The sequence below is a fragment of the Eulemur rufifrons genome, chromosome 30 (genome assembly GCF_041146395.1).
Source record: "Eulemur rufifrons isolate Redbay chromosome 30, OSU_ERuf_1, whole genome shotgun sequence".
Taxonomy (NCBI): Eukaryota; Metazoa; Chordata; class Mammalia; order Primates; family Lemuridae; genus Eulemur; species Eulemur rufifrons.
Genome location: NC_091012.1, coordinates 20,534,569 through 20,558,479, shown reverse-complemented (window position 1 = coordinate 20,558,479; position 23,911 = coordinate 20,534,569). Strand labels below are relative to the sequence as shown.

The 23,911-nt window shown below is 59.7% G+C and overlaps 2 protein-coding genes across 2 annotated transcripts; one reads left to right on the top strand and one right to left on the bottom strand.

The window, feature by feature from the left end:
- The first annotated feature begins 5,785 nt into the window (after positions 1 to 5,785).
- Positions 5,786 to 7,406, top strand: AVPR2 (arginine vasopressin receptor 2). Its single transcript, XM_069464156.1, has 3 exons — positions 5,786 to 5,810; positions 6,181 to 7,065; positions 7,201 to 7,406. The coding sequence occupies exons 1-3, from the start codon at positions 5,786 to 5,788 to the stop codon at positions 7,404 to 7,406; spliced, it is 1,116 nt and encodes a 371-aa protein (XP_069320257.1).
- Positions 7,407 to 8,105: 699 nt separating this feature from the next.
- Positions 8,106 to 23,709, bottom strand: ARHGAP4 (Rho GTPase activating protein 4). Its single transcript, XM_069462838.1, has 22 exons — positions 23,643 to 23,709; positions 19,521 to 19,728; positions 19,280 to 19,442; positions 18,970 to 19,032; positions 18,461 to 18,643; positions 17,490 to 17,618; positions 17,182 to 17,403; positions 14,009 to 14,110; positions 13,703 to 13,894; positions 13,508 to 13,592; positions 13,232 to 13,259; positions 12,796 to 12,898; positions 11,751 to 11,811; positions 11,588 to 11,665; positions 11,372 to 11,506; positions 11,167 to 11,272; positions 10,827 to 11,060; positions 10,670 to 10,743; positions 10,384 to 10,567; positions 10,000 to 10,095; positions 9,700 to 9,799; positions 8,106 to 8,634 (listed from the first exon to the last, which is right to left on the bottom strand). The coding sequence occupies exons 1-22, from the start codon at positions 23,707 to 23,709 to the stop codon at positions 8,422 to 8,424; spliced, it is 2,826 nt and encodes a 941-aa protein (XP_069318939.1). The 3' UTR covers positions 8,106 to 8,421.
- Positions 23,710 to 23,911: the final 202 nt, after the last annotated feature.

The following is a 23,911-nucleotide window of genomic DNA, read 5'->3' as shown; positions in this document are numbered from 1 at the left end:
AGCCTAGCTCGTTCCTCCTTCCCACTGCCCACAGGACAGGCCCAGCCATCTGCACATGCGACCCCTCCAGACACAGCTCGGGTCTTCCTTCCTTCCCTTGGGGCGCCTGGCTCTCGGCTGGCCCCACGGCCACAGGTTTGTGCAGCTTTTCCTTACTTCTTCTCCACATCCGGGCTCCTCTGTCCCTTCCATCTGTTAAGTATCTTCCAAGGGCCTGTCCAGGGCCGCCTAATGTTTGCTTTCCCCACTGCCCCACGCTAACCCATAACCGCTCCTGGGTGACGGTGACAGCCTCCGCAGGCCTCCACTCCCCTCTGCACAGGCCCGTGCACTCCTGGGGCAGGGCCCGGGTCCTTCCATCTCCACACCCGCAGCGCAGGGCCCGCTTCTGACCATGGGGGACCAACCAGTGGGTAGAGAAGGACAGGCAGACCCGGGGGTCCTGCCATTTCTGCCCCTCGCCCATCCCCCGCCACCTTCCTCTTCTGCTCACACACCCGGCTGGCTGGGGGAGATCAGAGGGCCACCGTGGCCAGCCACAAAGCCCCTTCTGCAAATCTTAGCGGGATGGGGGCATGCAGAGGGGCTGCACTGGGGGGGCCCCCCGCCCCATTAGGTAGATGCCCTGCTCCTGGGTGATGCCACCTGGAGGGCAGGGGCTTCTGGGCAGCCCGGTGCCATCTCTGCTGACTCACGTGGTCCTGACGGTGAATAAGCCCAGCCAGCCCTTCTTCCCTGGAACTGCTGCCGAGCCCCATCGTTCTTGTCCCCTGTGAGGTGGCTGGGGCAGGCAGTGGGACTCTGCCTGGCCTGGCCTCTCACCCGGCACAGCACCCACCCATTCGGCATCTGCACGTGCGTACCTGCGGGATCCTGGGCCTTGGGGACTCTTGGCTGTGGAGCCAAGCTCTCCCTGGCACACTGTCTTGCCTTGGTGGCTCTTGGTTCCTCCTGAAGGTCCCCTGCACTTGTCCTAGCTGAGCAGGGTAGATCTGGGTCCTGGCTTTGGGGTGGACACAAACCCTGCTTCTTGGAGCCCAGAGGAGGCTGCGGTGGGGGCCCTGCCTCAAGACTTTTCCCTGCGCCTGACAACAGGACACAGGAGTCCAGAGAGCAGAGATGGCCACAGGCCTGGCCACATTGTTCAGGGATCCCAGCACATTGCTGGGATCTAGCCCTGTACGGTCACATTTGGGCAGAGAAACCGATGGCCACCTGTTTACCCCCAAAGCTAGCATCGCTTCCTCAACCCGCTGGCTCTGGTGGAGTGAAAGAAGCAGCCACAGACCTGCCAGCCACACGTCACCACCCACCTCATTGCCATTGTTCAGCCTCCAGTCGTCCGCCTCCTACAGAAGTGGAAGCCGAGACCTAGAGACCTGGGTGCAGCCTGGGCGGTGCAGAGCAGGGACCTGAGCCTTGCTTTGTCTTATTCCCAAGCCAGGGCCCTTAACGTCTCTGCCAATGGAGAGGTGTCATCATACGACAAGGACATTTGTCTTCTGGATCCAGCACCTGGGGGATGGGTGCAAGGGAAGGAAGAGAGAAAGTGTGGCTGGGGTGGGACTTTTCCCTCTAGAATCTGGCCCAGGGTGGACTCTACTTTCTGCCCTTTTGTCAATCAAGGAAAGTTGTTTTTTTTTTTTTTTTGAAGGTTAAAATATATATATATATTTTTTAATTTCATCTTATTGTTAATAATTGTACATAATTCTGACCCTAGGAGTTCCTTTTTTTTTAAAAGCTCCCATCACTGTATACTCTCAATAAATCCTTAAGAAGGGGAGCCAGAGAAAATATAAGCAAATAGACTGCCACATAGCTTATTTCATTATTACTTTACTAATACCTCTTTCCAATTTCTTACGTTGTCCTCAGTCTGATACAGAATTGCAGGTTACATACGTTGCCCATGTACCGCCTTTCCCCCCAAGTCAGAGCTCCAGGCGTGTCTGTTCCCCAGGTAGTGCGCATTGCACCCATCAGGTAGGTATATATCCCTCCCTTCCCCACTCTCGCTTCCCGAGTCAGCACCTTCAAGCGTGACCATTCCCCAAACGGTGCGCAATGCACTCATTGTGTAGGCATACCCCCATCCCCTCCCCCACCCCCCACCTCAGCCTGATATCCGATTGGTGTCGTTCCCAGATGTGTATTTAGGTGATGTTCAGGGAAACCAATTTTCTGGTGAGTACATGTGATGCTTGTTTTTCCATTCTTGGGATACTTCACTTAATATAATGGGTTCCAACTCTCTCCAGGAGAACCATAGAGATGTCGTATCTTCATTATTTCTTATAGCTGAGTAATATTCCATGGTATACATATACCACAGCTTACTAATCCAATCGTGTATTGATGGGCATTTGGGTTGTTTCCACATCTTTGCTATTGTGAATTGTGCTGCTATAAACATTTGGGTACATGTGCCTTTGTTACAGAATGACCTTTTTTCCTTTGGGTATATGCCCAGTAATGGGATTGCTGGGTCAAATGGCAGGTCTACTTGAATCTGTTTAAGATACCTCCATAGGCCGGGCGCGGTGGCTCACGCCTGTAATCCTAGCTCTCTGGGAGGCCGAGGTGGGCGGATCGTTTGAGCTCAGGAGTTCGAGACCAGCCTGAGCAAGAGCGAGACCCCACCTCTAAAAATAGAAAGAAATTATATGGACAGCTAAAAATATATATAGAAAAAATTAGCCGGGCATGGTGGTGCATACCTGTAGTCCCAGCTACTCGGGAGGCTGAGACAGGAGGATCGCTTGAGCCCAGGAGTTTGAGGTTGCTGTGAGCTAGGCTGACGCCACGGCACTCACTGTAGCCTGGGCAACAGAGTGAGACTCTGTCTCAAAAAAAAAAAAAAAAAAAATAAGATACCTCCATAATGCTTTCCACAGGGGTTGCACTAGTTTGCAGTCCCACCAGCAGTGTATGAGTGTTGCTGTCTCTCCACACCCACGCCAACATGTGTTGTTTTGGGTTTTTTTGATAAAGGCCATTCTCGCTGGGGTTAAGTGATATCTCATTGTGGTTTTGATTTGCATTTCTCTGATGATTAGGGATGTTGAGCATTTTTTCATATGTTTGTTAGCCATTCTTATGTCTTCTTTCGAGAAGTTTCTATTCATGTCATTTGCCCACTTTTTGATAGGGTTGCTTGATTTTTTCTTGCTGATTTTCCTGAGTTCTAAATAGATTCTTGTTATCAGTTCTTTATCTGATGTGTAGTATGCAAAAATTTTTTCCCATTCTGTAGGTGGTCTGTTTATTCTCGTGACTGTTTCTTTGGCTGTGCAGAAGCTTTTTAATTTAATCATGTCCCATTCATTTATTTTTGTTGCTGCTGTGATGGCCTTGGGGGTCTTCTTCATAAATTCTTTGCCTAGGCCAATGTCTGTAAGAGTCTAGGAAAGTTGTTTTTATGCTACTAGGTTAGTAACAGCACGTGGCTACGAGGACAGTGTGAGGACGTGTGCTCTGAGGAGCTGCGGCTGTAGTGTTCAGGCCTAGGGTCAGCATTCTGCAGCCGACATCCAAAGGGTTCAGCAAAAGCAGGATAAGCATGCATGTGTGTGGTGTGTGTGTGCATGTGTGTGTGTGGTGTGTGCATGTGTGTGGTGTATGTGTGCATGTGTGTGTGGTGTGTGTGCATGTGTGTGGTGTGTGTGTGTGGTGTGTGCATGTGTGTGGTGTGTGTCTGTGTGGTATGTGTGTCTGTGTGGTGTGTGCATGTGTGTGGTGTGTGTGTATTGCAGTGTGTGCACACATGTGTTGTGTGCATGATGTGTTTGGGTGATGTGGGGGGTTAGTGTGTGTGTGTGGTGTGATGTGTGCTAGTGTGTGTGATGTGTAATGTGTCTCATGTGGTGTGTGGTATGTGCATGCATGTGGAGTGTGTAAGATGTGTGGTGTGTGCATGTGTGAGTGATGTGTGACATATGTGGTGTGGTGTGGTGTTTGTGCATGTGTGTGTGCATGTGCGGTGTGTATGTGGATGTTTGTGGTGTGTGGTGTGTGCATGTGTGTGACGTGTGTGGCATGGGTCATGCACATGTGTGGTGTGTGGTGTGTACGTGTTGTGTTGTGTTGTGTGTGCATGTGTGTGACGTGTGTGGCATGGTACATGCAAGTGTGTGGTGCGTGGTGTGTATGTGGTGTGGTGTGTGGTGTGTGCATGTGTGTGACGTGTGTGCGTCTGTGTGGTGTGTGTGATTGCTGTGTGCATGTGCATATAGTGTGCGTGTGGTGTGTGTGGTGTTTGTATGGTGTGCGTGGTGTGGTGTGTGACGTGTGGTACTGTACGGGTGAGGGGTGGTGAGTGCCTACTCTTTGGGAAACAGCCACCCTGTGTCCCCTCTGCCCCTTGGGGCTGGGAGGGCCTCAGGCCGCGCCAGGCTCTCTGGCCAGGAAGAGCAGGCCTTGGCCGTGGGCCGCACGTAGGCCTGTCAGTGGGCGGGTGTTTGGTCGCGAGCGTCACAGGTCGACAGTAAAAAGGCAGCTGCCCTGGGCCGGGCTGCGCCGGCCTGGGCTGAGCCGCAGGGGCCTGGGGGCAGCGAGCGCCTGGGCTGGGGGCTGGGGCAGAGCCGAGGGCCCAGCCGAAGGCGGGCGTGGAGGCTCCCTTCTGGCTCTGGCCCCTCCACATGCAACAGGTACCAGGAATGCGTGCCCCGGCATGTGGCACGTGCCATGTGTCCATGAACATGAATGTGCGACTATGTCAAGTGTGAGCCTTAGAGGGCATAGACGTGAGCACATGGAGGTCCCCAACCCCCTCCTCCAGGGACAGCTAGTTGCAGGTGGGGGAGGAGGAAGAGGGTGGGGGTGGCCCTGGCTGCCACAGGACCCTGGGGAGGAAGCTGCACCTCACAGGGGCACATTAAGCCCCGGCTTGGCCCCTGCCCCACCCCCTCCCTTCCTGTCCCTCATCTCCGGCCAACCTAATTGAGGAGGAGGAGGGGCCTGCGTGGCCTGGGAGGGGCCCAAAGAGGGTGCCTTTACCTCTTGCTTGGCCCAGCCCAAAGAGGCAGAAGCAGCCCGGCCAGGGAAAGGGAGTGAAGCTCTGCAGCAAAAAAGCTGCGTGATCCTGCGCCAGGCCCACCCATCCGTGGCCTCAGTTTCCCCGCTTATAGAATGGAGGTGCTGAGCTAAGTCATCTTCCCGAGCACGGCCAGGCCAGATGGTCTCATAAGGTGGGCCCTGCGGGTCTGGGGCTGGGGGAGAGCGGGCAGGTGGCACGGAGGCTGCAGCGGCAGTTGTGGGGGGGGGGGGGGCGTGAAGGAGGCCTGGGGACAGAGCAGGGAGGCATGTGGGAGGGGGAAGGGGGAAGGGGAGGAAGTCCCCTCCTGGGCAGGTCACTCCCAGAGGCTGGGTTGGGGTGGGGCGGCGGTGGAGAGCAGATCCCAGCACCCCGGCCACCCAGCTGCCCAGGAGCCCAGGAGCCTGGCCAGGTAAGGGGCTGCAAAAGGTCCCCTCCTGCATAGTCCTCAGCCCTCTGACGGTGGCCTCTCTTGGCCTCTGCAGGGTGGGGGGGTCTTTGTGTCTGCCTTGGGTGCCCACTCCCGAATCCCACTCTCGCGGGCGGCCTGGGTGGGTCCCGGGCTCTGTGTGTCTGACTGTCATCTTCCCTGCCCAGGACCAAGCACACACACACTGACGGGCGTGTGCCACCGGCGCCTGCCGAGGGCTCCCATCCAGAGACCGCGGGCAGCAGGGCTGGCCTCTCGGGTGGAGGCTGAGTTCCCCCCTGTCTCCCCCAGGCATTCAGGACACCTGCCTCGGCCCCACCATGATCGTGGCATCCACCACCTCGGGTAAGGCTCCAGCGCGGCCTCCCCCGAGCCAGGTGGGCAGAGTGGGTTTGAGGACGCAGAGAAGCCCCTCTTTCTAGAGACCTCCTCCACCGTCCTCTCCGGGGCTGGGGACGAAATGTCTGTCTCTCCAGGCTGTCAATGAGCAGGGAGGGGCGGGCATGGGGCTGCAATTCCCCACAGATGTGGCTTCCTTGGAGGAGTCCCCTCTGCTGGGAGCCAGGAAGTGGCGTCCAGAGAGGGGTGAGGGAAACAGGAGGCCCAGGGTGATGGCTGCCCAGGCCACCGCTCTGGCGGCAGGTGGGAGCCTCCTTGGGCCTGAGTCCCCTGCACGGCACCCCCTAACTCGGCCTTCTCCCCCCGCCCTGCCCAGCTGTGTCCGGGCCCCTCTCCCCACCTAGCCTGCCCGGCAACGGCAGTCAGCAGCCACCGCTGGACACCCGGGACCCGTTGCTAGCCCGGGCAGAGCTGGCCCTGCTCTCCACGGTGTTCGTGGCCGTGGCCCTGAGCAATGGCCTGGTGCTGGGGGTCCTGGCGCGGCGGGGCCGGCGAGGCCGCTGGGCGCCCATGCACGTCTTCATCGGCCACTTGTGCCTGGCCGACCTGGCCGTGGCTCTGTTCCAAGTGCTGCCTCAGCTGGCCTGGGATGCCACTGACCGCTTCCACGGGCCCGATGCCCTGTGTCGGGCTGTCAAGTACCTGCAGATGGTGGGCATGTACGCTTCCTCCTACATGATCCTGGCCATGACGCTGGACCGCCACCGCGCCATCTGCCGTCCCATGCTGGCGTACCGCCACGGAGGTGGTGCTCACTGGAACCGGCCAGTGCTGGTGGCCTGGGCCTTCTCGCTCCTTCTCAGCCTGCCCCAGCTCTTCATCTTTGCCCAGCGTGATGTGGGAGATGGCAGTGGGGTCCTCGACTGCTGGGCCCACTTTGCGGAGCCCTGGGGCCTTCGTGCCTATGTCACCTGGATTGCCCTGATGGTGTTCGTGGCACCTGCCCTGGGTATTGCTGCCTGCCAGGTCCTCATATTCAGGGAGATTCATGCCAGTCTGGTGCCGGGGCCGTCAGAGAGGGCTGGGGGGCGCCGTGGCGGGTGCCGGACAGGCAGTCCCAGCGAGGGAGCCCGGGTGTCGGCAGCCGTGACCAAGACTGTGAGGATGACGCTGGTGATTGTGATTGTCTATGTGCTGTGCTGGGCGCCCTTCTTCCTCGTGCAGCTGTGGGCAGCGTGGGACCCGGAAGCGCCTCGGGAAGGTGGGTGTGGTTGGGGCTGGGGCCACGGGGGCTACTCGGGCTTGGCTGCACACACACCTTTGTCCCCCGTGCACGCGTGGGCTGCTGGTCCCCGGTGGGCATGCAGGGTCACAGCCCCGCCTGGACCCCCCCCAGGGCCGCCCTTCGTACTGCTCATGCTGCTGGCCAGCCTCAACAGCTGCACCAACCCCTGGATCTACGCCTCCTTCAGCAGCAGCGTGTCCTCAGAGCTGCGCAGCCTGCTCTGCTGCGCCCGCGGGCGCGTCCCGCCCGGCCTGGGGCCCCCAGACGAGTCCTGTGCCACTGCCAGCTCCTCCCTGGCCAAAGACACTTCTCCCTGAGGGGCCAGCGGCTGCCTTCCTTCAGAGGTGCTATGAGCTCAGCTGCCTGGGGGGTTGTCATGGAGAATCGGTCACAGCCTGTGGCCCTGGACAAGCCTCACCATCCCCAGCTCGTCCCCGGGAGCTCGAACAGGCCTCAGTGCCAGGACGTAAGGCCGAGGGGCTCCTTGGGTTAGCCCCTCCATGCCAGGCCCTGGGCAGCCCGGGAGCACGTGCCTGCCACCCCGGCAGTGCCCGCCAGGTCAGACAGAGGCCCTGGGCAGCCAGAGAGGAAGGACCAGGGTGAGGCCAGGGCACCCTCCTGTCCACGCCTCCCTAGTTCCTCCCTTCTTCTCTCCCTCCTCATTCTCTCCTTAATAAAAGTCACAGCTCGTCTTCCACGTGGTGAGGGCCTCCTTGAAGGAGGGTAATGGTGGGCAGGTGTGGCGGCAGCACCCACCCATGGGCACAGCTCCGGAACCCACGATGCAGGCAACTGACCCTTCAAAGTCGCAGGTCCCCAAGAGAGCTGGCCCTCACATGGACAGCTCTGTGCCAGGAGACCCCCAGTGGAAGCTGTTCTGGTCACCTAACCTGTTGTTCTGGTGTCGCCTCCAGCATGGGGGTGCCGGGGCCCTGTATCCACCTGCCCCCGGCCCCCCAAGACAGACAGTCAGCTCACACTGGGGGACCAACGCATAGGTCTTTATGAATCGCTGCCACCCCTGCCAGGCAGCTGAGGAGGAGCCAGGCTGGGTGCTGGCGGGCCTGCTCACTTGAGCAAGGGTGCCCGCCACCCAACAGCTACCACCAACCCCCAGAGCAAAGCCTCCTTGCCGGGCTGCCTCCCAAAGGGGCCACACCAGGGCTGGCCGCGGGCAGGGGCATGGAGCAGGGCCCCCCGTCTGGGCGGCTTCACCCTCCTCTGTACTTGCCAGACAGGGCCAGGGAGAAGCAGAGGGCTGGGGAGAGTGGCTGGCCCCTGGGTGGCCGCCGGGGGCAGGGGCAGGCCTACAGAGGCTCCACCAGCAGCACTTCAGTGTGGCTTCGAGGCCGAGTCCGGGCCCTGGGCATGGGACGCTGAGGGTGAGGCCGAGGCCCCAGGGCCACGGGAGAAGCCCTTGTTCCTGCCTAGGCGGCTACGGGGCCCAAGGCTCGGGGAGGTGGCAGATGCCAGCCCGAGGCCCTGGCAGACAGCAGTCTTCCCCAGGAGCTCCTTAAACACAGACTCCATGTTCTGCGCCACAGCCTGGGAGAGAGAGGGAGGGTGTTCAGTGAGCGCGTCCCTCATCTGCAGACCCTGCCCAGGCCTCCACCTGAGCTCCTCCCACTGCAGAAACAAAGGCCTCAGCCGGCACCCGGTCACCAGGGCCCCTGCTCTCCACGGGCCACACAGTGCTGGGCACGACTGCCTGCCCCTCCTCCCTCAGCCTCCAGACCACCTCCGCCACTCCACACCGGGTTTCCCTCCTGCCACTTTGGTGTCTCTGTCACAGTCTCCTCTGGGGACAGCAAGTGCTTGGTCTAGTCCTGGAGTGGGGGCCCCTCTGGCTGGGCCCTGGGCGCACTCTCTCCCTGGCTGAGATCACATTCCCCTGCCAGCCTCGGGGACCACCAGCATGCTGGGGACTCCCAGGCGAATGTCCTCCCCTGGGGTCTCCCGGCTACCCTCCTGAGGCCTCCACTGCCTGGCTCCTGCTCCTGCGTGTCCCCCAGACCTTTCCGGGCTCCCTAGGCCACGGGCTGGGCCACACCTGGGGCTCAGTGACTGTCCCCAGAGCTTCCGTGCTCAGCCCACCAGTGCTCACGGGGCCCATCGTACAAAGCAGGGAGCAAGGTCCCCCTACTGTGCCCCTTGCCAGCCATATCTTGAGCCTGCTCTCTGCTCCCAGCCAGCCACCCGCTCCTGCCTCCCTGCCATCTGTCTCTCTCGTCCTCCCCAGCCTGCCAAGACCCTGCCATGTCACTGCCTGGTACCTAGCCTGGCTACAGATGCCCAGGAGCCCCTTGTCCACACCGGTGCAGACAGCCTCAACTCGAGCCTGCCCCTCCCTGCTCAGGAACCAAACTCAAAGGCCAATGCACGAGCCCCAGGCCCCTCATCCCTGTCCCTGACTGCCCCCACCCCACCCTCTTTCCCTTCCTTGGGCTCCGCCTTGGGCCTGCTTATCTGGTGACAAGTAGCCCTGAGCTGAGGCCACCGATGGCAAAGACTTGAACCCCAGGGAGGGAGGAGTTTGGTCCATAAGGGGAGGCAGAGACACCCCCAGGAGCGGCACACCTCACCTGCCACATGCCCAGTGCCCCCTCTCACCTTGTCCACCTCCACGTGTGGCTCTGGAGAGGCTGGGACCAAGCAGTGCCGTCTCTGCCCAGAGGGGCTCATGGTCTGGGGGAGGGCGCACGGCTCTGGCCTGCAGGGCACACACAGTGAGCCTGGCGGGGGCCCTGGTATACCAGGGCCTGACCTAACTCGGCAGTGACTCCCTCATCCTGGGGTACAGCCAGAAGAACAGGCTGTGACTCCCCCATCCCTCAGCAGCCCTCGCCTGACAACCTCTACCCCCGTGTGGCCCAGCCTGACCCCAGACCCTCTGGCCTTCCCCGTGCTCACCGATGCATGAACTCCAAGGCCAGGAGCCCCTCCGGACTGCTGCTCACCGGCTCCCCTGCGGCCTGTGGCCCTGGGCCCGCCACCTGCTTCTCTGCCCTGGGGGAAGACCAGCGTGGGGTCCTGGGGCCAGCAGCCTCAGTGCCAGCCAGAAGTGGTCAGAAATGCTCATTCTCGGGCCCAGCCCAGACCCACGGAACCTGACTTGGGATGGGGGAAGGGCAGCAACCTCGGTTTGGACAACTCCAGTGTGAGCACCTCTGGGTGAGCGCAGTGACTTCCACGGCGCACTGGGTGAAGGGCCTCGCTGGGCGACAGTCTCAGGCCTGGAGAGCCAGGAGGGCGAGGCGGAACCGCGGACCATGCCCCAGGCTGGGGCCCACTCACCCCGCGGGCAGCATGATGTACTTGTGGGGAATGAGTCCCCTCGTGCCGGCGTGTTCTCCTCGCCACCAGTCGCTCGAGGCACGCTCGTGCAGCCGCAGCACGTCCCCACGTTGGAACGTCAGCTCCTGGGCCGTCCGGCCAGTGTAGGCAAAGCAGGCCACAGCCTCCACGACCCCCTCCAGGTCTGGGAAGAAGAGGGGGTCCAAGTAGGGGGTGGAGTGGGCACCCAGGGTGGGGACGGGGGTGCTCCTGCCGGACCCCTCACCATCCTCCTGAGCTCCCTCACCATCCTCCTGCGCTGTGCTCTCGGCTTCCAGCTCTGGCTCGTTCTCCCCGGCCAGGCTCTCCAACTGGGTGTCCCTGAGGTTTGGAGCAAAGTAAGGAGCGTGAGGGGGCCTCCTCTCCACGGGACACCACCCCCCCAGGCAGCACCAAGACCGTACCCCAGGCAGCCGGTGGAAGGCGGTGCCATGCACTTCTCGTACACAGGGCCTGGCAGCACCGTCAGGGGTGGAAAAACCTGGGCTGGCTGCACGATGAGCGTCTGCACCAGCTGGTTCACCCGGCCCTGCAGGGCCACGGGGTCCTGCCCCGCCGGCACGGGCAGCAGCGTCGGCCCAAAGCACACGGCCAGGTTGTAGGGATCCATCATGTTCTCGTCGCTGTACTGGGCCAGGCTGCAGGCACACGTGGGTCACAGGCAGGGAACTCCCTCCTCCCCCCCGCCCCCCTCCCCGTGTCCCCTCCACCCCCAACACCCCCCGGCCCCCCGGAAGCACTTACTGGCCGAGGAAGGCGAAGAGGTAGCGCAGCACCACCAGCACCGCCGCGGGCAGCCGGGCCAGCAGGCGGCTCACGCGCTCCACGCGCTCCGCCGCGGCCTCCAGCTCTGTGGCCGGGGCCACCCCGGGAAAGAGAGCCTCGTGAGTGGGGCGCCACCGCTAGCAAGTGGCCCTCCCACTCAGCCGGCATGGGGCCCTGGCCTCACCTGAAGTAGCCAGCAGCTCCCCAAACAGGTCCGGGGGGAAGAGCGGGGGCTCCAGGCTTCGGAAGTAGAGCTTCAGCACCCCAGCCACCGAGTCCAGGTCGTGGGCGGTGCAGCCTTCCACCAGCGGGTCCTCCCCTGCGGGCAGGTGACACAGTGGGGTGAGGAGGCGGACGGTGCGCTCCCGCCTCCGCCGCACCCCAGCCTGCCCGTCCTTACCCCTCTCAAAGGCATCGCGGATCTCTGAGACCCGGAGCTGGGCACCCGACACCCGGAAGATGCCTTCGTGCTGCAGGCCTGCGGGACGACACGGAGCTGGTGGCCACTGGGCCCCTCTCCCGGCCAGGTGGCCAGGGCCGCAGGAGGGCTGGGCCTTGCTTACCGTTGAGGTTAATGAAGCGGATGCAGCTCTCCACCACCAGGGGCACGGGCTGGCCTGAGCTCTGGGGACAGAGAGAGTGTTTACTTCACACACACATCCTGCCTTGTCACTCAGTCGTTTTTGATTTACCCTTAACAAGACGGGGGAACAAATAATGTCACCATAGAGGCCTAGGACGCAGTTTGTTAAATTCACTCCTAAGTGTCCAATATTTCTGATGCTATCGTAGGTAGTGCCTCGCGCCTTGTTTGCAAACTATTTGTTGCTGGAATGTAGAAATACAATCACATTCTGTATGTTGACCTTGAATCAAGTAACATTGCAAAACTCAAATTTGTTCACTTAAGTAGCCCGTTGAGGCCAAGCGAGGTGGCTCACGCCTGTAATCCCAGCATTTTGGGAGGCTGAAGTGGGAGGATCCCTTAAGGTCAGGAGTTCGAGACCAGCCTGAGCAATATAGTGAGACCCTGTCTCTATAAAACATACAATAATTAGCCGGGCATGGTGGCACACACCTGTGGTCCCAGCTACTTGGGAGGCTGAGGCGGGAGGATCACTTGAGCCCAGGAGTCCGAGGCTGCAGTGAGCTATGATGATGCCACTGCCCTCTACCCGGACAACAGAGCAAGACCCTGTCTCAATAAATAAATAGCTGGTCGATTCTTTTGTTCGATGTACATAATCACATCATTGCGAATGACAGTGTTATTTCTTCCTTTCTGATCTTTCTTGCTTCCCTTGTGTCACTGTCAGGGTCCCCTGTACCATGTTGGCCACGGGCGGGGCTTGTGGACGTCTGTGCTGATCCCGCTTGCAGGGCAACCCTCAGCATCTCACCCTAGAAGCGGTGCTGCGCCGTTACTAGTTAGGACGTGCCCTTCAATCAGTGGAGGCCACTGGGGAGACCAGCAGAGGCCTGGAAAAGGCCCACTCAGGAAGGGCCAGTCGACTAGTGGTGGAGAATGGAGGACGCTGGGATCAAGCAGCTGCCACGGAACGTGCAGGCGGGGCTGCGAGCAGGAGGAGAGCAAGGCAAAGCACGTACCTGGATAAACTTCTCCATGTCTCCCCCAAAGAGTCTCTGGTTATACTGGGAGCTGGGGCGGGGGTGGCGGCTCTTCTGGAGTTTTCTCTGTGTGTACTGGGTCCTACAGTGAACAGGAGCGGGCATGGGGCACAGGGCGCGTCATCCCCAGCCAGCCAGGCAGGGCTCTGGACCGCTTTTCCCTTTTTTGGGGGGGTGGGGGGGCAGACTCTCACTCTGTCGCCCTGGGTAGAGTACAGTGGCGTCATCATAGCTCACTGCAGCCTCCAACTCCTGACTTTGAGCGATCCTCCCGCCTCGGCCTCCCAGAGTGCTAGGATTACAGGCGTGAGCCACCGCGCCCCGCCGGGACCTCTTGAGTTATTCCAGAATTCACTGGGCAGCAGAGCTGAGCCCCGGGTCCTTGGAATGAGCCAGCCCCTCATGAAAGACTCACCAACACATCTCCCGTTCCTCCTTGTCACCTGCGGAGGAAAAAAATGCCGGTCTGCCTCTCAGGCAGGAAGGCTTCAACGTATCCCAGAGGGAAAGGTGTGGCCTAGAGGCTCAGGGCCAAGGACAGAGGCCGGGACCCTTGCTGGGTCAGTCCCCACACGCCAACCAACCTCTCTGGGTGGGGAGGAACTCAGGATCGGTAGGGGTCACCAGGTAGGGGAGAAGGGGGCTGTCGCGGCTCCGCCCTGGCGGAGGGAGGGAGGGAGGAGGGGCCCACCTCGTTGGATGGCCTCCTGCAGCTTCTCGTGCTTGGCCTGCAGCTTGGCAAGGACGCTCCGCCCGCTCAGGTACTCCTGGAGCTTCTGGGAAGCCCCAAGAAAAGCCCAGAGTTTTAGTCCTGGCTCCAGCCCTCCCTCTGCCCCAGCCACACCCCTGCATTCCCCTCCTCCCCCCGGCCCCCGTCCCTCCCCACCGTGATGTAGAAGGTCTCGGTCTCCTGCTGCTGGCCCCGTCTCCGGCCTGCCTGCCGGGTGCCTGGGTCTGAGCTGGTGGACTTGAGGGACTCAGTGGAGGGGCTGGTCTGGAAGGAGTCAAGCACGTCCCCATCATCTGATGCCACCACCTCCAGCAGGGCCTGCAGCGTTGCCTTCAGCGTCTTGTTCACCTGGGGAGGGGACAGCACCGGGCGGTGAGAAGTGGGGGAAGAGGTGGAGGACAGAGGAAGGGGAAGAGGAGGCCACTGCAGACCCCTGTCCCCACCCAGGCCAGCCACCCGTACCTCCTCTGTCTCTATGGTCTGTCGGTCCAAGCGGCTCTGGATATTCTGGGCTCTGGGCACAATCTCATCCCGCAGTTCCATCTCAACCCGGATCTCGGCCACCTGCAAAGGGGCAGCGCGCGGGGGGCTGGGGGCTGGGCCTGGGCACAGAGAGCCCAGGTGTGGGAGTGGGGATGAACCGCAGACGCCCAGACCCCCGTGGCATAGGGGAACAACACACCCCTGCTGCCTGGTGGCCGAGTACAGGACCCACAGCCCTCGCCAGCTAAACTGAAGAACAGGAAGCTGTCTCCACGAGAGAAACCTACGTGCACGCCAAGACTTGTTTGCGGCTTCATTGCTCACAACAGTTCAGAGGTGCAAACGGTCCAGGTGTCTACCAACTGGTGGGTGGCTGGATGAGCAAACTGTGGTCTGTCCACACAGTGGACACCACGCAGCCACGAAAGGCACGAAGCCCTGCCCCACACACAGCACGGAAGGGCCCCGAAAGTGTGAGGCCGTGTAGCTTACGGATCCGTTCCCGGACAGGCGAACGCAGACACGGCGGTGGGGGGGAGGGGCAGGGGCAGTGACAGCTAACGAGTACAGAGTTTCATTTTGGGATAAGGAAGATGTTCTGGAATTAGATACTGGTGATAGTTGTATAACTGCGAATATGCTAAAAACCACTGAATTGTATACTTTAAGTGGGTGAATTATATGGTATGTGAATTATATTTCAACAAAACTGTTTACTTAAAACAGAACGGCAGGCTGGGAGCAGTGGCTCATGCCTATCATCCTCCAGCCAAGGCAGGAGGATCACTTGAGCCCAGGAGTTCGAGACCAGCTTGGGCAATGTAACAATACCCTGTCTCTACAGAAAATGAAAAACATCTGGGCATGGTGGCATGTGCCTGTAGTCCCAGCTACTTGGGAAGCTGAGGTGTGCGGATCACTTGAGCCCAGGAGTTCAAGGTTACAGTGAGCTATGATTGTGCCACTGCACTCTAGCCTGGGTGACAGAGTGAGAGCCTGTCTCAGAAAAGAAAAGAAAAGAGAAAGAGAGAAAGAAACGCAGCATCGCGGACTGGGGAGGTGAGTCCCCCCGCAGCGCGAGCTGTAGAGAGGCGGACACGGCACTAAGCAGTTCAGCAGGAAAGACTCACAACACCAATATTTGGGGCTCCCCCAACAGAAGACCTGAGTCGCTGCCCAGTCGCCCTGTGGGGCAGCCCACTGTTGACAAGCTCTGTTCACACACAGGAAATGCCTAATCTGCCCTCAGTGCCTCCTCGTAACTGTCAACTGATGGCCGAGAATCGGCCCTTGCGGGAAGCTCGACAATGGACCGAAGAGAGCAAATGCAGGAGCAGAGGGACACCAAGAAGATACTGCGTCCACGGAACAAGAATACAGGGTTACTTTAAACAGGAATTCAGAGAACAAAACAGAACTCTTAGGAATAAAAAACATAAAAGTAAAATCTGTTTTTAATTCAACAAGAGGTTGGAAGAGATAGTGGAAGGAAATCTCTAAGAAAGCAGAATTAGAAGGTATGAAAAGAGAAAACAAAAGGAAATTAGAGAAGCAACTCCTGAGGTCCAATATCCACTACCAAGGATCGCCAAAGAGAGAGAAAAGGAAATTAAGGGGAGGGCATTATCAAAGGAATAATACAAGCCCCAAATCTCAGGACATAACTTTCCAGATGCACAGGACCCACTGGCTGCCCAGCACCATGAAGTAAAAAGGACGCCCAAGGCTTATCGTCATGAAATGCTGCAACAGGGCGGGAGGGAGAAAAATCACAGGTCGTGTGCAAAGCTTCAGAGATTGGAATGGCATTGGACTTCGCAGCTGCAATCCTGAAAGCTTGAAGACAAAGAAGTCATGCCTTTAACATCCTAAAGGGAAAATGACTTTCACCCTTGAACTCTACACCGTCCAAACTACCAATCAATTGCAAGGACAGAATATAGACATTTTCAGATGCACAAAGCCAGGAAACCACTGTGGAAGGCATCCACCAAAATGAAGCTGAAAAAACAAGAAAGCTGCAGACATGGCATCCAGGAAACACAGGGTCCAATGCAGGAGGAGCAGCAGGATTTCTTGGGGCGGTGGCGGGGTGGGGGGGGGATTCCCAGGCAGCAGCTTTGCAGGAGGCCGAGAAGTCAAGCAGTGCACGGTACATGGCTCAGCTGGGAACAGTATTTATTGTCATCATAATTTTTTTCCTCGCATTGTCACCCAGGCTGGAGAGCAGTGGTACGATCATGGCTCACTGCAGCCTTGAACTCCTGCGCTGAAGAGATCCTCCCGCCTCAGCCTCCCGAGTATCTGGGACTACAGGCATGAGCCACCGCATCGGGCCTGTTTGTCATCATAATATAAACACCGAATGTTAATTTAGCCAAAAATTCTGGGATGAACGCACTGGGAGAATGAGACGGGGACGCATGTGGGCAGCCACGGGGGACAACGGTGGTGGAAGACGGGCGGAGACCACCTGTGGCTGTTTCTGGGGGTGGGAGATAGGAACGGGAAGGGTTAGAGAATGGCTGCATGCCTTTGTAAGCCCTGGGTAATGTTGGACTTTTTAAACTATGTTACTTTGGTCAAAATACAGAATAAATCAAGTTTTGGCCAGGCGCGATGGCTCACGCCTGTAGGATTAGCACTCTGGGAGGCTGAGGAGAAAGGACTGCTTGAGCTTAGGAGTTCAGACCAGAATAAATCAAGTTCCAAGTCAGCCCCAAAGGTGCCCCAGGTAACCCCAGGCCACACTCAATGCCCATTAGGATAACCTGTTGAAGGAAAAAACAGCACAAGGGACAAGTAAAAAGATGCCTAATCGTATCTTACTGCTTGTATGGTCCATTTCCTCCCACGTTTATATTGGGAAAGTTTTAAAACATACAGAAACATTGCAAGAACAATATGTGGACAGCCACCCATCACCGGGTGTCAACAGCTAATACTGTGGCCGTTGTGGGCACGTGTGTAGGCTGTACCCTCGACAACGGGCTCTTGCAAATGGAAGCGAGAAACCTTCTCTAGTGAGCTGCATTCGCCCAAAGCCAAGTGTGAATCATGTGACCAACCCACCATTACAGTGAAGACCAGAGAACGCAAAGCCCTTTGGAACCATGCTTGGGGAATTCAGGGCAGCAGGGGGTGACCCTCACCTCATCCCCCTCGTGGGGCTGGTAGTCAAAACGTAGTGGAGGACAGAAGGCGGTGGCATGCACCTCGAGCACCTTGGCCTTGTCCCCTGGGGGATCCAGGGCTTCCAGAGCTTCCTCCAGGCTACTCAGGCCCTGCCTCTGGGAGGCCTGGGTGCGGCTCTCAGCAGCCGTGTAGCTCCGGAGCACCTGCCCCAGGGCCAAGTGGAACCCCGTGTCACAGCACTGAGGAGGAAGCAAGGAGACATTCGGGTGGGCCCTGGAGCTGTGGCCTCTGGGCACCTCTCCCTGCCCGCCCACTGAGGACTCACGTCCATGAGGTCCAAGACGTCATGCAAATAGTAGTTGCTGACAGCGGCGTTGACACTGGCCAGGCTGAGCAGGTACTCGTTGCGAGCCTTTGTGCACTTGAGTTTGTGCTCCAAGAACTTGGCCTGACGCTACTCAAGACAATGCAAGCGCAGCAGGGTCACCGGCTTGGCTGGCCCACCCCCATCTCCGGCCTCCCATGTAACATCCAGCCCTTCCCTTCCCCTGTGGACAGCTACACCCCGCATCCCACAGGTTCCTCAAACTCAATGCAGCCCAGAAGTCCTGCAGGGAGGCACTTGGGGGCACTCTGAGTACCACAGCAGGGGAGCTTCCCAAACCCAACCCCACTCTGTCACTGCCCCCAAGAACATTTGAAGACGCCCAACTCTCTCCTCTGCTCCCAGAGTCTCAGGCCAGCAGCCCCAGTCCCACCTCACCTGGGCCCAGACCACCGCCCTCTGCCCCACCTAGCTTGGTGGCTCCCTCCTGGCATTTCCCAACCCCCCCAGTCTCTCTTCAGGGGCCACCCTGAATGCTCTTTCTACTTGCACGTCACCCAATCACCCATCCTAAGTGTCTTCATGGCACAGCTGGAAGGCAGGGCTGTGGGGGAACCAGCTTGGAGCCCGGGCGCAGGGAGGGGGGCGGATGGCATGGGGCTGTCTCGGGCCTAGTGACTGTTCTCCCCGCTTGTCTCTCAGGCCAATGGAGCCTTCTGTATTCCATCCCTGTAACCCAATGGCATTGTCCTGCCACTACCGCCCCTAGCTTGGGGACCCGTCTAGAGCCAGGAGGGCTGGCTAGGCCAGGGCCCTCCCCCCATCCAGCTCTGGCTTCCCCCTGCACATGGCAGGCCCCAGTGAGGGCCGGGGACTCTCAGGGACAAAGGACAGGAGCCAGGGCCTTCGGAGACAGATAGGCAGACGGCCCAGAGCCCGCAGGCTGAGTCCAAGGTGCCCCCCAGGCCCACCTTCTCCACCAGCCGCCCTCCCTTCTTGAGGGAGCTCTTGCGCAGCGGCCCTGCCTCGGCGGTGGCGGCAGTGGTGGCGGGGGGACTCCGGCCTGCCCGCTTCTCCTCCTGCCGCTCGGCTTCACGGAGCTTGGCCTCGGCATTCATGCTCTCTGTGTGGTACACCTGGTATGTCTTCTTGGCCTGCAGGGAGGCCCAAGCAAGGCAAGGCAGCCCGCTGAGGGCCGGGGCCACAGCCAGCCCCTCCTCCCCACCCCCTGCCGTCCGGGACTCAGACCTGAGCTGGGCGATCCCACATGAGCACTCAGCCCTGCGCCAGGAGCGGGGTGCTGGGGCCTAGAGAGAGGGCGCCGTGGCCCCGGCCCCCCAAACCCAAGTCTCCCCTGGGCACCTGCTTCTCCTTAAGCCTGGCTTGGGGATGTGTGATGGCGCGGGGGTGTCCTCGCCTCCCTCGATTGGCGTTTCTCCCTGGGCCATCGAGGCGGGCCCTTCCCCTGCCGTGTCCTCACCGTCTGGAGCTCTGAGACCACCTCCATGAGCTCATCCTGCAGCTGTTGCTCCAGGTCCTTACTCTAGGGGTGGAGGGGGGAGTGTGACCACAGCACTGTCCCAGTGCAGCACGTGCCACAGTCCTGGGATGACCCACTGTGCCTCAGCTCGGCACTCAAGGCTCTGCCCAGCTCAAGCCTGCTCTGCCTGATGCCCTCCTGGCCTCCCGTGCCCTCCCCGTGGCAGCACCTCTGGATTGAGCCCCATGGACTGCCCTTACTAGACGCTGAAGCCTCCAACACCTCTCGTGGCCCAGGGCGAGAGCCGTACCTTCCTCACGATGCGCCCCACGTCCTCCGCGATGTGGCTCAAGCGCTGGGCCAGGGGCCCGGCCAGCGCCTCACTGAGAGCGGCACTCTCCCGGCTCTGCTGCCGCGTCTGCTGCAGCAACACAGCCCAGCAGTGCAAGGGCGACAGGAGGGACGGCTCCTTCCTGGAGGCAAAGGGGCACTCAGACGGAGGAGTGGGAGCCTCGGGCCCTGCTGTGGCCATCGCGCAGCGTGTTGCCTACCGGAAGCTTTGGTGCTCCCGGCTGCTGCCCCCTAGGCGGCCCCCGCGGCTGGAGAAGCGCTCGGCCAGCTTGTCCAGGCCCCGGGAGTACTCCAGCTCCACCTCGGCGCGGCGCCGCATGAACTCGGCCAGCTCCTGCAGCAGCTCCCGCCGCAGCTCGCCCTGCAGCTCCAGGCAGCGCAGCTGCTCGCTCAGCTGCCAGCGCATCTCTGCAGAGGGGACCACGGCTCAGGCCCGGCCAGCAGCGTGGGGTGGGAGAGACACAGACACGCAGACAGCCTTCCCGTTTGCCCTGAGGGCACCGTCGTACCTAGCCTAGGCTAAGAGCTGGAGCTAAAAGAGGAGGAAGGAGGCAGGAAGTTCTGGGCTCACCTGTCCTGCTAGGCTCGGGAAAGGCTCCTGGGAAAGAGATCTCTGTGAGGAGGCTAAAGGGAAATGGCCAGACCCAACTGGCTGAGGAGGAAGGGGAAGGGTGTCCCACAGAGAGGCGAGAGCTGTGCAAAGGCCCAGGGGTGAGAGGCGGCATGGCAGCTCTGGGAAGGCTGAAGCCGTTCATGATGGGCGGGACAAGGCCACCCAATACCCATCCCTCCCTGGTTCCTGGAAAGCCCCTGATGGTTTCCCCTGCCACTTCCTTCCCCTGGGGGACCCAGGACCCCGGGTGCAGCAGCCTCCCCGCAAACGCACAGATATACAGGGCTGCTCGGGCGAGGCTGCTGGGGTGCTCTGCTGAACCCGCAGGGAAAGGACAGTCCCCCAGTGAGGCCCTGACAAGTGAAGGAATGGGCAGACTGGCCTGTGTCTTCTGTCCCCAGTCCCCCACCCTGCCCCCCACTCCACTGGCCTTCTGACACCTTATCACTGGCTTGATTTGGCAACGCTGCTTCCTCCATACAGACCTAAAGCAAAGAACTGCCTGCCTGACGAGTAAGCAACCTGCTGAAAACGCCTTTGCCACCCACCGAGTGCCCACGCAAGCACCGAGTAAACAAGACACTGTCTTGGCTTCTGGCAGGCAGACTGCCCACTTACCAATCTCCGTCCACATCCCCAGGGAGGGACATTAATTGATTTTTACATTTATCAGAATGTTGACTATGCACCCATTTTGTGGCAGACACATTCTAGATACAGTGGCAAAGAGGGCTGGCCAAGCGCCTGCCCTCCAGGAGCTGGGACTGGAATGGGGCGCAGATAGCAAGGGGACAGCCACACGCTAGAATGCCCAGGAGCAACAGGCGCTGAGAAGACAAACACACAGTCACGGTCAGAATGGGAGGTGGGGGCAGGGAGGGTCTCTTAGCGGAGGATGGGCAAGAGCGAGCAAGGCGGCCAGTTAGAGTAGGAGGCTGGAGCTGGCTGTGCCGGGGCAGGTGAGGGCGGGTGGCACAGAGCCTGTGGTCTCCGGAGGGCTCGCAGCTGGACTCCGAGGGAGGGGGTGCCACAGCAGCAGAGCGATGTAGTCTGCCTTCGCTTTAGGGCCCCTCCCTGCCCGGTGGAGCCCAGGTGGCAGCTACTGCACTAATCCAGGCAAAAGACAGTGTGGGCTCAGAGCAGGGAACCAGGGTGGAGGCAGGACCTGGGCTGGCTGTTCGCTGTCCCGCCAGTCATTTCCTGGGGGCTGTTGCATGGGGCCTCCCCATCTCTCATCGTCCTCTGATTTCCTCTTGGAGAATGTCCCCTCCCTATTCTCAGCCCCTGGGGTTGAGTGGGGTTGGTCTCTTGCTCCCTGACTCCAGCCGCTCCCCTCCCAGCCCCCACCAGCCTGGCCGGGTGATGGGCATAGGGGCCCCAGCCCTAACCCTCCCACTGGGATTACTTTCCACACTGTAGGGTAGGGGAAGCCTGGGGAGGAGGGTACTTCCCGAAAGCGACAGCAACGCAGTGCAGGGCAGAGCCCCCAACGCCAAGTGAGAGAGGGAACGAGTCTCCTCGTGCCACCCGAGGTACACCATCAGGGTAACATTTTGGGGGGATAAAAATAAATCTCATTTCATTTCAAGAAAGGCCTCAGATGACTGGGCTCACCTCACCTTCCCTCTGGACCCTGCCCCACCCTGTGCTGCCCTCCTGGAGGTTTGATCCCTGGGGCCCAAGAACAGCAGACACAACCCCGGCCTTTGTTCTTCCCTGCCCACAGCGAGAAAGCCGAGAAAGCCGAGAAAGCCGAGAAAGCCCGAGAAAGCCGTGGCCATGTCGAGATCCATGCACGCTGGCTGGTGTCAGGTAGGAGGCTGGTGAATTGCAAACCAATTGCATTCATGGCCTTCCCAGGAAGCACACGCAGCTGGTGCCTAGCACCCAGCCCCTGGGCTGTGCCACCGCAGACCTTTCAGATCTCAGCTCAGACGCAAAGTCATAAGAGAACCCTTCCGTGACCTCTCCCCAAACCAGGTCTGGCCCCCCTGCCACCCGCTTCTTGGCTCCCTGCACTTGCCCTTCGTAGTGGTTTTCATCACTGAAATTCATCGCGTGCTGAGTTGTCTACTTTATGTCTCCCCTACTAGATCTGTGAGCCACATGGGGGCAGGGACTGGTTCTCTCTTGTCCAGCAGTGTGTTCCCAGGGCCCGGGACAGAACAGCTGTATACAAAATGTCTGGCAAAAGGAGAGCTAGAACCCACGGATGCTTGATTACAGAGCTGGGCCTCAGGCCCCACCGACACTTCCTGTGAACAAGGCATTCGGTCTCACTTCTGCTGACAAGCAAAACAGAAGAGAAGATGGCCTCCCAAACCAGGACTATGCTGACCTTTCAGAATTTAGGGTGTCGAGACAGTGACCCTATTTTTCTAGCATGGTAGGAAGTTTTACGGGGGGGTGGGTAGGGTGGGATGGAGACACAGAGCAAGTAAAGAACATTCTAGACCTGCGGTCCCCAAGCCCGGGCTGCCTGGTACCAGTCTGTGGCCTGTCAGGAAACGGGCTGCACATCTCCGCCTCAGCTCCGCACCCCTCCCCCAGCCGCCACACTCCCCAGCCCCCAGCCCCGTCCGTCCGTGGAAAGATTGTCTTCCATGAAACAGGTCCCTGGTGCCAAAATGGTTGGGGCCAACTGTCTTAAACAGTCTTGCTCAAACCCCCATTTTTCAGTGTGAATTAACAGACCCCCATTTCCTGACTGCAGAGTTTTCAAAGTCCTTCAGATGCATGGCAGTTTGGGGAAGCAGGATGGGGATCACTATCTCCACCTGAGCAATGATGACACCTGGCTCACCCTGTGCAGCCACCTCAAACTGGCTCTGCACACAGGCTGCCTCTCCCAAAGGCGGATAACTGCGGCGCACTTGCGTATAGATTGCTTGTGCTGAATAATTACGTTGGAACCTGCATCTCTGGGTTGCAAGGTACTTCAAGGGTCATTTCATTCTACCTCCGAGGAGCTGTAGTGCTGTGACCACGGGCAAGTCACTGTACCTCTCTGAGCTTGTTTCTGTAGTCGGTAAAACAGAGCAATTGAGAGAATGCAGGAGTCAGACATCTGAAGGCCCCTGGGAACGGCTGGCGCTTAGGTGCTGCCTCCTTTCCTTTGCAAAGTTACCATGTCCTGAGTAAGACTGGCAGAAGCTGTTGGCTAAGAGTTTGCAAAGCTGATTTGCATGTAATTTGCACAGGGCTGTTTATCAGAACCCAGAGAGGTTTGATTTCAGGAGGCTGAGAAGCCAACCCTGTTGAATCTCTCAAGCCAAGATTCACTCCACCAGCTTGGCCCAGAGACATTGGCCCTCGCCTCTGAGCCACCTCAGTGCCAAGGGGAGGCCAAGGGTGCTGGGGCTCTAAGGACTGCAGTGGTGTCAGGGCAAGGTGCTCACCAATATACCAATCTACTCACTTCGACTCCCTTACCCCTCCCCAAAGTCAAGGTGGTTGATTTCACTCGAGCTAAATGCCGCCTTCTTGGGTGGCACCTTGGTGCATCCGGTCCCCCCTTCCCTGAGACCACCAGCGTCTCCACTGAGCCTCAGGTAGGGAGGGGGATGGCAGGCGGTGGAAGCCAAAGGACAAGGGAGGTGGGCAGGGGGCTCAGGCTCCCTTCACCTCCCCCTCCAGAGGTCGCTGGGGGAGAGCTGCGCCAGGCCAGCTGCCGACACTTGGGGTCCCTCACTACCCAGCGCCCTCTCACCTTTGACTTGCGTCTCATACTCAGCCTGCAGCCCCCGCTCCCGCCGCAGCTTCCCGTGCCCGGCCATGGTGGCCGGGCCGCGCCGTCAAAACTCGCTGCTCCCACGCGGCCGCCAGCGGGCCGGGCGCCAGGACCTGGGTCGCTCCAGCCAGCACCCTGCGCCGGCTCCGCCCCGCCCCGCCCTCAGCGCTGCTCCTAGTGGGGCGGGGCGGCCCAGGCCCAGCATTGCCTGCAAGGGGCTCCTGGGGGCAGGGAACCCCTCGAGCACC